Source organism: Manihot esculenta, chromosome 14, assembly GCF_001659605.2.
Source record: "Manihot esculenta cultivar AM560-2 chromosome 14, M.esculenta_v8, whole genome shotgun sequence".
NCBI classification, from domain to species: domain Eukaryota; kingdom Viridiplantae; phylum Streptophyta; class Magnoliopsida; order Malpighiales; family Euphorbiaceae; genus Manihot; species Manihot esculenta.
Genome location: NC_035174.2, coordinates 3,127,661 through 3,139,818, shown reverse-complemented (window position 1 = coordinate 3,139,818; position 12,158 = coordinate 3,127,661). Strand labels below are relative to the sequence as shown.

Below are 12,158 nucleotides of genomic sequence, written 5' to 3'. Positions count from 1 at the left end.
AGTTTGGTTTTTTGTTGCAAAAAATAAAGTTGGCACATCATATATTAGATGTACAGATCGGTCTTGCATTCTGATTTCGCCTAACAGCATCGATGTGCTTCATTGTACTAGCCGACAGGGATGAAGATTTGCTTTCTGTTTCTGAATATATGTTTCTGACGTAACTACTAACTAATGAAGCTGCTTCGAATTTCAAACCTATTGTTTAAACAAGAGAAGAGAAGTCCAATTGGAGCTTTGATTATATTAGTAAACAAATTTAATCTGAACAAGTAGTTCGTTTGGGTTGATTTTGATATGCAATTTCAGTTTGATCATTTGAAGGACATTTTCGAGAGAAATTCTCGTTTTTTAAGAAATCTTTAAGTGTCTGGAAAAGGTTTTGGTTTTTTACTTTATATTGTTGTTTAAAACAAAGTAAAATGTCTGACGTTATGCATTAAAACCGAATTCACCATGTAAAGGTGATTTTAAGCTTTTAATACAACTATGGAGTATGATTTTGAAGGAGAGTAATATGGCGCAAACAACGGCGCCGCGGCGACCAAGACGGCTGGGTAAATGTGAAACACATGTTGGGTTGTCGGTAACAGCTCGCATCCCGATTCTTCCTTGCCGTGCCGTATTCCCCCGTCCTCGACGGCATTCTCAAATAGTTGTTCAGGTCTGCCTCCTCGCTCCGCATGGTCAGAGTTGCAACCAACGCAATAAACTTTTTTTCATTTTTTGGGGTTTTTTAATGCTTTACAATTTAAAAAAAAAAAGTCTGAATTCTAAAAGAGGAGAGACAAAAGCACTACATACTTGAGTTTGCTGGAGAGAGTGAACTCATCTATTAATCCCAACGGAATTCTGATTTTGTTTCGATAGTGGTTTTAAATTAAAATTTAGTGGAGGGAATGAAAATGGCATAGTAGATATAATATAGTATATTTCTAGAAAAATATAATATAGTATTTAAATTAGTCTTTTTTTCCTTTTTGTTTTTTGGGTTACAGGTTTAGTCTTGTGGGAAAGCCCAACAAACACGGAGCACCACAAGCATGAAATCCGACGACAAAAGTGTTACTATTCCCGACTATGAACTAAAGGGCCGGGGCTACCTCTCTGTAGCTTTGTTATCCTACTCTAATTTTTTTGCTTTCTCTTTGACTTGTTTCACTTGATGCAAAATTCCTCCACAATTTTTTACTATGCCCTTTTTGACTACTTCAAGTTCCCTCTTATTTTTAACTCTTTCATACTCCACATATCCAGAGAAAGATGTTTCAAAGTGCTGCCAAATTCATTAATTTAAGATATGCATGTGTGGCTCCTGTATTTGTCCCTATGAAGACAGCCTCGTGATTCTCAATCATAGTAAGAACAGTTGTAAACTCCCTAGTAATCCTGGATCAGATGCAGAATTTGGCCATGGTTTTCAATTAAATATATTAGTATAATCCTGTTTTTGGGGTTCACACTTCACAGCTTGCAAAGGAGTGACCAGCAAAAGAGAACAAGAGAATTGAAGTTACCGTACCTTTCAGTTGGAATGTTCATCACTTGATATGTTTGCATGTTCTCTTTTTGTCTCTTACAGAAACCTTCAAGTACAAATAGTCTTCTACACTACAACACATATACTCCCAACTTCTGCTTTTCTCTTTTCAACTTTGTGATCCTTAAAAGAGTCCTCTCGCTTGCTAATCATGTCCTTCATTCCTTCAGTTTTCATCGTCTTCTTGTGTCTTTCCATGCATGCATGTATTGCTCGCCATTTTGGGTCAGTCAAGGTTGGTTCTCACATGCCCTGCTGTTCGTGTATATAATAATTTATGATATATATGTCTCCTGATCTCAAGTTTTCTTGCTTTAATCTGTTGGGTTCGGTGCAGGTTGGAGGAAGGGTTAAGCAAAAGATCGCTATGGAGCCACCAGTTGAAGGGATTATTAGAGGGAGCATCGTTGAAAACATTGATGGTGCTGTGATGAATACCCATCACGAATCAAAAACCGACTCAAAGATTGTCCGAGGAAGCTCAGGTCAAGCTCCCATTAAGCCTCTTGTTTCGGTTTCTTGGAGAGTGCCCACCAAAAACACAGACAAAAAACCTGGGTTTCACTCCGATTATTCAATGCCAAGAATGCGCACACCATCTCACAACTGAAGTTTCCCTCTCTTTCTATGTCCTTCATTTTACTTCCAGCGATTTTCTCTTGAGACTTCTGCGCATACTTAGCCTTGATTTGTGGCATTAATTAATAAAGTAGCTACAAATCTAAGAGCCTTAGAACTGTATATCAATTTTGCTGCTCGTAGTCCTAGCCACCCTATATATACTTCCTTCTTCCCTGGCCAATTTTGTACACCATAGCTAGATTAATTTATAGATTTTACAATGTTCCACTGCTCTGCTGTTCTTAAATTCATAAACTAATATTAATACTGATAGTGATAGGAATGGAACATGCAGGAGGTGATAAGCCCTCTTCTTCGTCCTTCATCATGGTATCACTAAAGGCAACAAATATAGAGGTAATTAATAATAATATATGTTCAGTGATGTTCATCTCATAGTTTTCATTTCTATTTCATCACATTTATTTATTAGTAAGCACATTCACCCAAGAGCAAACAAGAATGACTCAATGCACAATGCTATATTGAAATTCAAGGATGGAAAAAAAAAATTCATATGCATGTATATGCACTATTTTTTTAACGAGTCCCAGCAATGAGAGGGAGATAGGAGTAAAGTTGTACATGCGCATGTCTAAGCATCAGTGGGCATAAATGCATGTAGATTTCAAATACAGGCCCCGGGAGAGAAGAGTGAAAAAGCTATATAGGGGACCATTTTTCATGAGTTAATTGAAATGATTCGAGGAGTGGAAAAGGGTAAACAATGCTATGGACTAAAAGAAGAAAACGATATCGTACGTTATGAAAAAAAAAAATGCAAATCGATCAATCATTTTCACCGACAAATTAAAGGGAAAATTTGATTTATATTATTCAGAATAAATGAATGTTGGGTGGATAGATTGTTGATATTAATATATATAAAAAAAATAAAAAGCATGGAAATGATGAAGGTGCTTGTACGTAGGGATCAACAAGAAGAAAAAGACTATCGGTAGTAAGATTTGGCTCCATTGATCTTAACAACAGCCACAAAGTACATGAAGATGCAGAGGTGATAGATTATGACCCACCTCATCGGACACCGCCGATTCACAATAGAAAAATCTAGAAAGATTATGAAGTATATAGTGAAATTCATGTTTCCTAGTATGATGAAGCTGAGTTTCGTTTTCAACAGTACGTGGATAAGTTTGTTTATCTGTGTGTATATGAAGGCAGCAAGTAAGGGAATGATTACCTTTTGGTTTTCACATACAATAAGAGCAGTCATAATTGTTCAAATTGGTCCCAGTCTTACATAATACCTTAGCAGTTGTTGGATTGTCGCTTTCAGTTGCCTAGATAACTGGGTATATGTATATAAAAAGCTCTAAAGTTATATTTAATCTGACATAATTAAATACATAATAAAATTAATTACGGCTGAATTAAATGGTCAATAATTTTTTTTTTCTGTGAGAGTTTAATTTTTATAAATAAAATAAATATTTATAAAAAATTTTATCTTTTAATAAATCGACTCGATATAAATATAATATAATATTTATAATTAAAAATTTTCAAATTTAAATTTTAATCAGAATTAAGCATAGCAAAATGTTAATACTTTATATATTTGCTATCAGTTTTATAATTAAAACATAACATAATTGGTAAATAGAACTTTAGTTGTTTTTAAGGTTATTTTCATTGAAAAAGAAAAAAACTACATATTGCTTAGTATTTTTTTCATAAGTGAAAAGTACCTTATTATGCTATGCATCGTTAGCAAATATTTGTCTAAACCATCATTTATTGCTAAGTGATACTATACGAGTAAAATAATGTGGTACAGAACTGGATTTTTGTAACTGTAATTTTAATGATTATTTTATTTACAATTTTATATTTTATTAAAAAAATAAAAATATTTGTCACTTATTTTTAATTTTACACTTATCACTACTAAATATAATAACTATTTTTATAATTTTTCAAAACTTATCTATCTCCTCCCTTTCTCTCTTAATTAATTATTTCACTTTTCTACTTGTAGATTAATACATGAATAGTTGGATTTGTAAAATAATAAAAATATCGGTGGTTTATTGGGTAAAATCTTTGATATTTAAATCATCAAAGATTCAATGTAAATTTAGAAAAAAAAATTAAATAAATCACGTATCTTGATATTACTCATTTAAATAGTTTGTCGTTCATTTTATCAAGATAAAATTTAAATTTTGTGATCGAGTCTAATAGCAGAAGAAAAATTAAATCCCAATAAATCTTTAGTTTAAAATTGATTTTGAGAGTTTTTTTAATTTATATTGGACCATTGAGAAATCTATTTAAACTTCTGTATTTTTAGTAATTTCTGTATTAATATAGTAATTTAGTTAAATTAATAAATATTTTATTATTTTTAAGTGATATACTTCTTTAATTATTATGCAAGTAAAAATAGAGAGATGAATTTTTTTTTTTTCAAATTAAATAATCCATACAACAGCAGTTCTTGAGCATTGTTATTGACTATCACTGTTAACCAGGATAAATAGACTCAATAGAGCTGGTGAAATGTAGCTACTAGCTAGGGATAACTTTATGAGACCAACACAAAGGAATGTGCTATTTAGCATTTTGTATGTCACCCAAGCATATCAAACGGTCCTTAATTCCCTATAACAAAAATCAATGATGCATTAAAATCTTTGAATATCCCATAGTGGATTGACTTAGAAGCTCAAATCCCCAAGAAAATTTTCAATAAGAACACAAACACTGTGACAAATTAAATTGGATCTCAATGACATGACCTGAATAGAAAGGATAAATAAGCATATTAATTGATAATTTAATATATGCCAAGTTGAACAGACAATGCCATCGGCTGTCTCGATGTTGGGAGGTGTTTGTTCTTCAAGCCATTTTAATGCGAGAAACTTCAAACTTGAACTTCATGGGCTTTAATACTCATTTCGTAGCAGAAAGGGGCCTGAGGAAACCCGGCCCTGTGGGTAAACTCTCAAGTCTCAACTCTAGTACTCGCTCAACCGTCGAGGATAACTACAACCGTTTCTTCCCAAATATCAAGACCTCCTCCACAAATTATTAACTGAAGACTTGGCTTGCAAATGGTCCTATTCCATCAACGATGACCAAGCCAAACTTGATCTTGCACAAGAAACTGCAGGAATGTGAAGCAAAACTCAATGAAATTCTCGAAACTCCATATCAAGAATTCTACTCTGATGATCAAGTTCAAGACATTCAAAAAAGCCTTGGCTTCCTCAAAAATTTCTTATCAGCGGAAATTACTTCCAGCCCTCCAATACCACACCAATTGCAACAAATTGCCAACAGAATCTCAGACCTGGAAACTAATTTCCGTAACTGGAACGATTTCAGAGCCACCACCGCCATGCATAACTGTATAGAGAGGTCTTCGACGTGTTCATGCACTGAGTCATGTCTCAATGATGATGGTGAGGCCTCTCCTCCTCAGGTGCAGGAAAATGTGGTGGAAGACGAGAAGGCTCCGCCGGAGAAGGAAGGAATTAAGGTGGAGGAGTGGAGGGCAGATTTGAAGAAAGAAGAGAAAAGGGGTGGGAGGATTTTTGGGACAATGGCTGGTGGGATGCTAATTGGCATGGCGTTGATGGGTTTTGTGATGGTAAAGTTTTGTGCATGTTTTCCTTGTGCAGAAACTTCTACTCCTATGTGTCTTCCTCCTACTTAAAAAAGTTGTCATCTTTACATAGACACTGCTATATTACATTTTACATTTTATAATTTGCTGCACTGTAATTAAATTACCCTAATTATTTTAAGTTAAAAGTGTTAAATTAATTAAACAATAATTTGCAAATCCAGAAAGGATAAAGAAGTAATTTGACAATTTTCATTGATCACGTGGGGTCACACCGCACGTCTCTCTCTTTGTACACAGGCTCTGCGGCTGCCCCATGTTCATGATGTAAGCGCACTACTTTGAGATTCTCTAGTCTATGCAATTCTCTGATAACGACAAGGTCATTTATGTACATTAATTATTCGAATATGCGGCGAACACCTTTCTTCACTTTATCCACTCCAGCATAGAACCCGATTTTGTGCGATTGAGTTCCCAAATTATCCTTCCAATTGCCACCCACCATTTTTCGCTCTGCTAATTCCTCGTTTTGCTCACAGACTTGTCTTCTTTCTCCTGTTAATGCCTTTTAATTGGGTTTCTCTATCACCGATTTTACTCGCAACAACCCTAACTCGTTTGTTTACTTCTGACCTGACTCACTGTGTTCCTCATATTAACTCGTTGTAACAATGAGCCGAATCAGGAGAATCGAGATCCTCGATCCCTACTACCCCTCCATCTATGTTAGAGAAGCCTCCATTTTTACTCCCAAGACCCTAGCTTTTCCCTCATTTCTAGTAGAAGAGGAAACAGATGCTCTCAGTTTTGCTCTTGATCTTTTAAACCCTAAGCCCAGCCCTTTTGAGCTCTTTGACTCAGTGTCGGATCTTATTCAAATCGAGAATCCGCTGTCTGTTTGCTCCTACAAGAGGATCCAGAAACGAGTCGGCTACGATTTGTGCTTGCAGACCCTATGTGATCGAGTCAGTGTTCTCGAGTCTACGTTTGACCGGTTAGTCAGCGCCAAGGTACACAGCAGTGACCGGAAGTACACATGGACAAAGGAGATCGAGGGACCAGTGGAGAGGAAGTACAAGTGGACTGCAGAGATAAAAGAAGGGAAGAATAATAAAGAAGTGAAGAAGGGGGGAGTTGAGAAGAACTACAAGTGGACTGCTGAGATTAAGAAGAAAGAAGAGGAGCAGCCGATCTCTCGGAAGTACACTTTCGAAGTGTCAAGTGGCGATGCAGGTGAGAGCAGCGGAACAGGAAAGAAAGAGAAGAAGGAGAAGAAAGGACGGAATGGCGTGCGTCTGGTGGAGATCGAAGAACCCAACGATCATGGGGTTGTGGCTCTTAAACAGGTACAGTTGAAAAATGACCTCTCTTTTTGCTTTAATAAGAATCATCTCAACATGTTGAAGTGTTTTATCTCATTTAAAATGTGAGGGAAGGCATTTGCGAAGAGAGCTGGAGCTTCCAAAAGTAGCAAGGGAAAGCAGAAGGAATTGTCTCCTCAAGATGCTGCACTGTTGATCCAGCTGACTTTCAGAGCTTATCTAATACGTAGATCAAAGGCTCTTCGTGCCCTTAGAGAGCTGGCAATTGCCAAGTCCAAGTTGAAGGAGATCAGAGCTTTGTTCAACAATTTCTCCTACCGTAGACAAGTAGCCCGTGATGCAGAGGAACGCCAGAGGTTCTCTGAAAAAATCATTGTCCTGCTTCTAACCGTTGATGCTATTGAGGTAACATTGTTTCTGCATCACTATTATATAATGATGGTTGACACTCACTTCTGCTGCCCATATTCCTGGTGTCAATATAAACCTTGTAATTCGCTATACCTTATACTACTAACTGCTTTAACAAATGAATCTTCTATCAGTTACTGCAACTATTGCTCCAACACGATGACAACATATACAGTGACTCCGTTGCTTGTTGTAAATTTAATTGCATAATTGACGTTTGAAGATTAGATGCTTAGTTGATATGAAGTTTCTGTTTCACAGATATTTTTGTTTTAACAAGTGCTTCCTGTTCATGTGTGCCGCCAGTTCCCACAATACCAACTCATCGACTTCTGCCCTTTCACCTTTTGTCCTTCTTAAAATTTGCTAGGACGCAGGACTTTGTTAATCCACACTTTACTTGAACAATGATCTTAGCCCTTAGGTAGTATTTGAACCTCTTTTTTTTTAATTTGAATTCGTTGAATTAATTTTATAATATATTGGTTTTAGTTAGTTTGTTAGCTTCATGTGGATGAAAACTATGAAAACTTTGTCTTATGTGCATATTAATTTCCTTTATAAAAGATATAATTTCAATAATGGACTATATGAATTGGTTGAATTCCCCCTCTCCCTCCTCTTAACAATTATAATTCTTTGTTTATGAAATCTAAACTAGAAGCTCAAATTCAAGTACTCCATTTTCAAATTGTAAGTCCAGGTACAAGTTTTTTCAACTTGAAAAGAAGATGGAATTTGTGGCTTCATAAAATTTTAAGGATACATAACTTCTAGATAAAATTTATTCTCCAGTCCTTTGTTCTGTATTACATGTAAATTGAATTTGTTTAAGACATCACATTTGTTGTTTTCTTTTTCTTTTTATATGTTAAGAATCACTTGTTGGCATTACTGGATAATGTTGATAATTGTTCTCTGCCTGCATTGTTAAGCGCACATGTTATGGTGTGATCAAAGTTAGGCATTATCATAAAGTTTGTGAACTACACTTACAAGAGCTTGGCTTTTCAGAAAAGCAGAATGACCAATTTTGATGGAGCAACCTGTTAATTCAGAAACTTATAAATTACTTGATATTAATTCACTTTTATTACTGGGTATGAATTTAAGAACTCAACATGCATGTTTGATCCTAATTTAATATCTAGTGGACCATATAATTAGCTATAAATATTTGGTCAAACAATCTATCATGTCCGGTGATTGAGTGCCATCACATAGTACAAGGGTTTGATTTTTGGTGTATGCACCTGTTTGAAAATTTTGAATGTGCCAAAAGAAGATAAAAAATGCTGATGGTTTCCTTAGAGAAGCCTTGCCAAAGAAAAGACAATGAAGTGCTTTCCTTTTGATGTTTTGCTCCAAAAGAAAACTGCTGTAGACATTTAGAAGAGTCCCCCTTTTTTAACGATGAATTGGTAGCGTACCTTGCATATAATGCTGGTTTACCCAGCCCTTTCCCCCCACCCAAAACACCCCCAAGGCAGCAAAAACCCACAACATAAAAGTGTTTTTCCAGATATGTGCAGTCAATATGTATGGTTACTATATTGGATTTTCAACGATTTTTGACGTGTTGCAATGTTAGGGAGCTGATCTGATGGTGCGAGCTGCAAAAAGGACAATGGTGGATGAGCTAGAAGCAATGCTTGATGTGGTGGACCCTCAGCCTCCGGAGAAATTACTTTCCATAAAAAGGCGTATATTTGATATGCCTGATGGCGTTATCAGGAAGGAAATAGCAGAAGGCGTGACTCGGGTTGTGCAAATGCTTGATGATGAATAGAATCTCACCACCACTTTTGAGGCATGCTTTCTGATGGCAACAGTTTGTGACAGATCATCCCATCTTTGAGTTTATTTAGCACCCTGACTTGTTGTTGTTGTAAAATATGGAGCATATCTAATATGGCTCAGCTGTTGATTTCGTTCTGTGTTTGATGAGGAATAATGATAGTAGCTCGTTGCTGTATTTCCAATTATCGGTTCATTTGAATATGCTCATGACATCTTTTTTATTTATTTTCTCAGCCCAAAAACAGCTGCCATGTTTTTATGTTAATTTTCACCTGCCTGTACTTTTAATTTAATCACTCAATTTTACTTATTTTTTTAATATTGTCTTAAACTTCAATTACAACAGAAGTTACTACTTCTGATCGTTTTGAAGTAAATGTTCACCTCTCCTTAATTTCTCCGCCACATGTGCACTGGTTAAAAACCCTATTTCCTTATTTATCTTCTCCTTCTCTGCACGGGAAGAGGCATTCAATATCATTGGGCTTAAAATAACGGAGCCCAGAGAACTAATCAACCTTTGATATAAATCCAACTCATTCAGCTCAAGCAACCCAAAACTCTCAGAGTTTTAACTTTTTGTATTCAACACCCATGTGCTCTCTTTCATGATTTCCCCTTATTGTTGAGAAGGTTAGATTTGTTGAGAGAAAAATATCATCGAAGTTTATTCTGAAATGTTTTTCCTGACAAACTTTCCTCTTAAAAGAATAAGAGCGCTTCTCAAAAAAGCTTGTGAACTCTCTACCCTTTGGATGCAGAGATTGCTTTCATAGTCTTATCTGCAAGTGGGAACCTCTTTGAGTATGCTAGCTCAAGTCTCTCTCTAGTCCCATAGTTTTTTTTTTTTTTTTTCCATTTTCCTTTCTTTTGGGCTTGCTACTTCTAATGTGATTGATCTCATTGATTAATCTTCTTATATTCCTCAATAAGTATAACAGAACTGAAACAGCAAGAGAATGGCTGAGATATATGTAGAGTAGAATGTTTTGGTTTTTGTAAATAAAAAATAGTGTTTTCCATTTCATAGAAAGAAAAGAATGTAGAGGCAGAATCATAGGAATAGATAAATAATATTGGGTGATAAATTAAAAACACGTTCAAAATTAAAAGATTACAATGTGAAAATTAGTCCTAATTTCTACTGGAGGGCTGCACTGACTCTACTAATATGTGGTAGGCGTGGTGCATCGAGTTTTTTTTTTTTTTTTTTTTTTCACTTGCCATGTGAAATTGTATTATAAGATTACAAACTCAAGAAAATTAGAACAAATCGGTTAACCTTTCAAATAAATTATAAGTACACCAGTACGTGTTTAACATTTCATTAAAACATAACTTTCCAATTGGAGCAAATTGCACTGAGAGATTGATAATTTCCAAGGGGCAAATCATAAATGGCAAGCGTTTGGCAGGGCAACTTGCCAAATTGGAAGGTCGTTCTTTGTCCAATATGGGGTTTTGAAGTTTTGAACTAATAATTTGGGCAAAAACAGGTTGCTGCATCCCGATTTGGACTAATGAACGACCCGTCGTTATATTATTTTGGACGTATTACTCGATAACTGTGTCGCCTAAGCCTTTCTAGAGTTATTGTACAGTGAGAGAGCTTTTTGGAGTTTGGAGGGGTGCAGTGGCTGAGATTTGTTCCGAACTTATAAAAGACGAGCGTCCTTTGGTTAGCTAAAGAGACATGGCCTCCTCTGTCTTTTACTTATTGAGCTCAAAGACACCGATACACAGAGCAGAGCGGACACTTACAACTCTCAAACGACAAATCACCTCTAGATTTATGGCAAATCTATACTCGAATCGTTATATTAATTTCTAAATTAAAATCAAATTTCATTAAATATATAAATTTATAAAAATAATCATAATTGAACATAATTTAACCATTTTGTCAATAACATAAAAAAATAAAGTTAATTATTTATAACTTTACTAATTTATATTGAATTATTATTTAATAAATTGTATTTTATTTAGAAATTGTGAATTGGTATCTATTTGTGTGATAAACGAGCTTCTTATAAAATAACACAAATTATTCCTCTCTCAATGGAGACTGCAATGTTAACAAATCATACACTTCCCTTCTAATCATCGCTTAATGACATTTCCCTTGTGAAGCATGTGGCTTTACTTGTTCAACTGTAATATTTTTTTAATAAAAAAAAATCTAGAGGCATTATATTTCCATTTCTTACTCAATTTTCTCTCTTTTTTTTTTCCTACAAGTTTCTGCGAAGCAAATTAGAGTTGAGCAGGAGCAGGGTGGTATACCTTATAGGAGACATAGGGTAGAGAAATGTGGACTAGTGAATATGAATAATAAATGGAGGCTATGTAGTCAGAGGAGGCAGGTCTCTTTCCAAATTCCAATGATAGTCTCCAAGATTGACTATTCCAGAATCCATATCCCACAATACCACTCTGTTTTCCAGTTTCTGTCACCAGAATCTCCTCTACTCCACTGGACACGCCTTGTCTTTGTCTTCCCTTCCCATTCTAGGATTTTGTCTCCCTGCCACTTGTGGAATTAATGGGTTATGCATTGTATCAATCCCATTGTATGATCTCGTTTTTTTAAAGTAAATCAATTTAAAAAAAAAAATTTCATGTTAAAATTCTATATGTTTAATTGATTTTTTTAATTTTTTATTTAATTATTCTCGTAATTTAATTAAATTATATTATTGAAAAATAATCTATTTAAACCAAAATAAAATATGAATATATAAAGTAATAGGATCGTTTTTTAAAATATGACCTAATCATTTGAAAAAAAAAAAAATCATATACTTTAGTCTCGAAGTTCCTCAGCAGCTTCCTAAAAGGAAGGTGCTGTTTGGGGTCTACT

The 12,158-nt window shown here is 35.0% G+C and overlaps 2 protein-coding genes across 2 annotated transcripts; both read left to right on the top strand.

Moving 5' to 3' along the window:
- The first annotated feature begins 158 nt into the window (after positions 1–158).
- LOC110600419 lies at positions 159–3,409 on the top strand. Its single transcript, XM_021737279.2, has 4 exons — positions 159–1,775; positions 1,878–2,025; positions 2,457–2,518; positions 3,093–3,409. The coding sequence occupies exons 1-4, from the start codon at positions 1,692–1,694 to the stop codon at positions 3,234–3,236; spliced, it is 438 nt and encodes a 145-aa protein (XP_021592971.1). The 5' UTR covers positions 159–1,691; the 3' UTR covers positions 3,237–3,409.
- A 2,847-nt stretch (positions 3,410–6,256) lies between these two features.
- On the top strand, positions 6,257–9,520 carry LOC110599964 (BAG family molecular chaperone regulator 7). Its single transcript, XM_021736612.2, has 3 exons — positions 6,257–7,108; positions 7,199–7,489; positions 9,087–9,520. Exons 1-3 carry the CDS (start codon positions 6,434–6,436, stop codon positions 9,282–9,284), a joined length of 1,164 nt encoding a protein of 387 aa, XP_021592304.1. The 5' UTR covers positions 6,257–6,433; the 3' UTR covers positions 9,285–9,520.
- Positions 9,521–12,158: the final 2,638 nt, after the last annotated feature.

Bases quoted from the DNA above. Each gene is read 5' to 3' on its own strand.
- LOC110600419 (XM_021737279.2), top strand. From the start codon at position 1,692: ATGTCCTTCATTCCTTCAGTTTTCATCGTCTTCTTGTGTCTTTCCATG. The intron at 1,776-1,877 runs GTTGGTTCTCAC...GGTTCGGTGCAG, and splicing joins GCCATTTTGGGTCAGTCAAG to GTTGGAGGAAGGGTTAAGCA. The intron at 2,026-2,456 runs GTCAAGCTCCCA...TGGAACATGCAG, and splicing joins GATTGTCCGAGGAAGCTCAG to GAGGTGATAAGCCCTCTTCT.
- LOC110599964 (XM_021736612.2), top strand. From the start codon at position 6,434: ATGAGCCGAATCAGGAGAATCGAGATCCTCGATCCCTACTACCCCTCC. The intron at 7,109-7,198 runs GTACAGTTGAAA...ATGTGAGGGAAG, and splicing joins GGGTTGTGGCTCTTAAACAG to GCATTTGCGAAGAGAGCTGG. The intron at 7,490-9,086 runs GTAACATTGTTT...TTGCAATGTTAG, and splicing joins TAACCGTTGATGCTATTGAG to GGAGCTGATCTGATGGTGCG.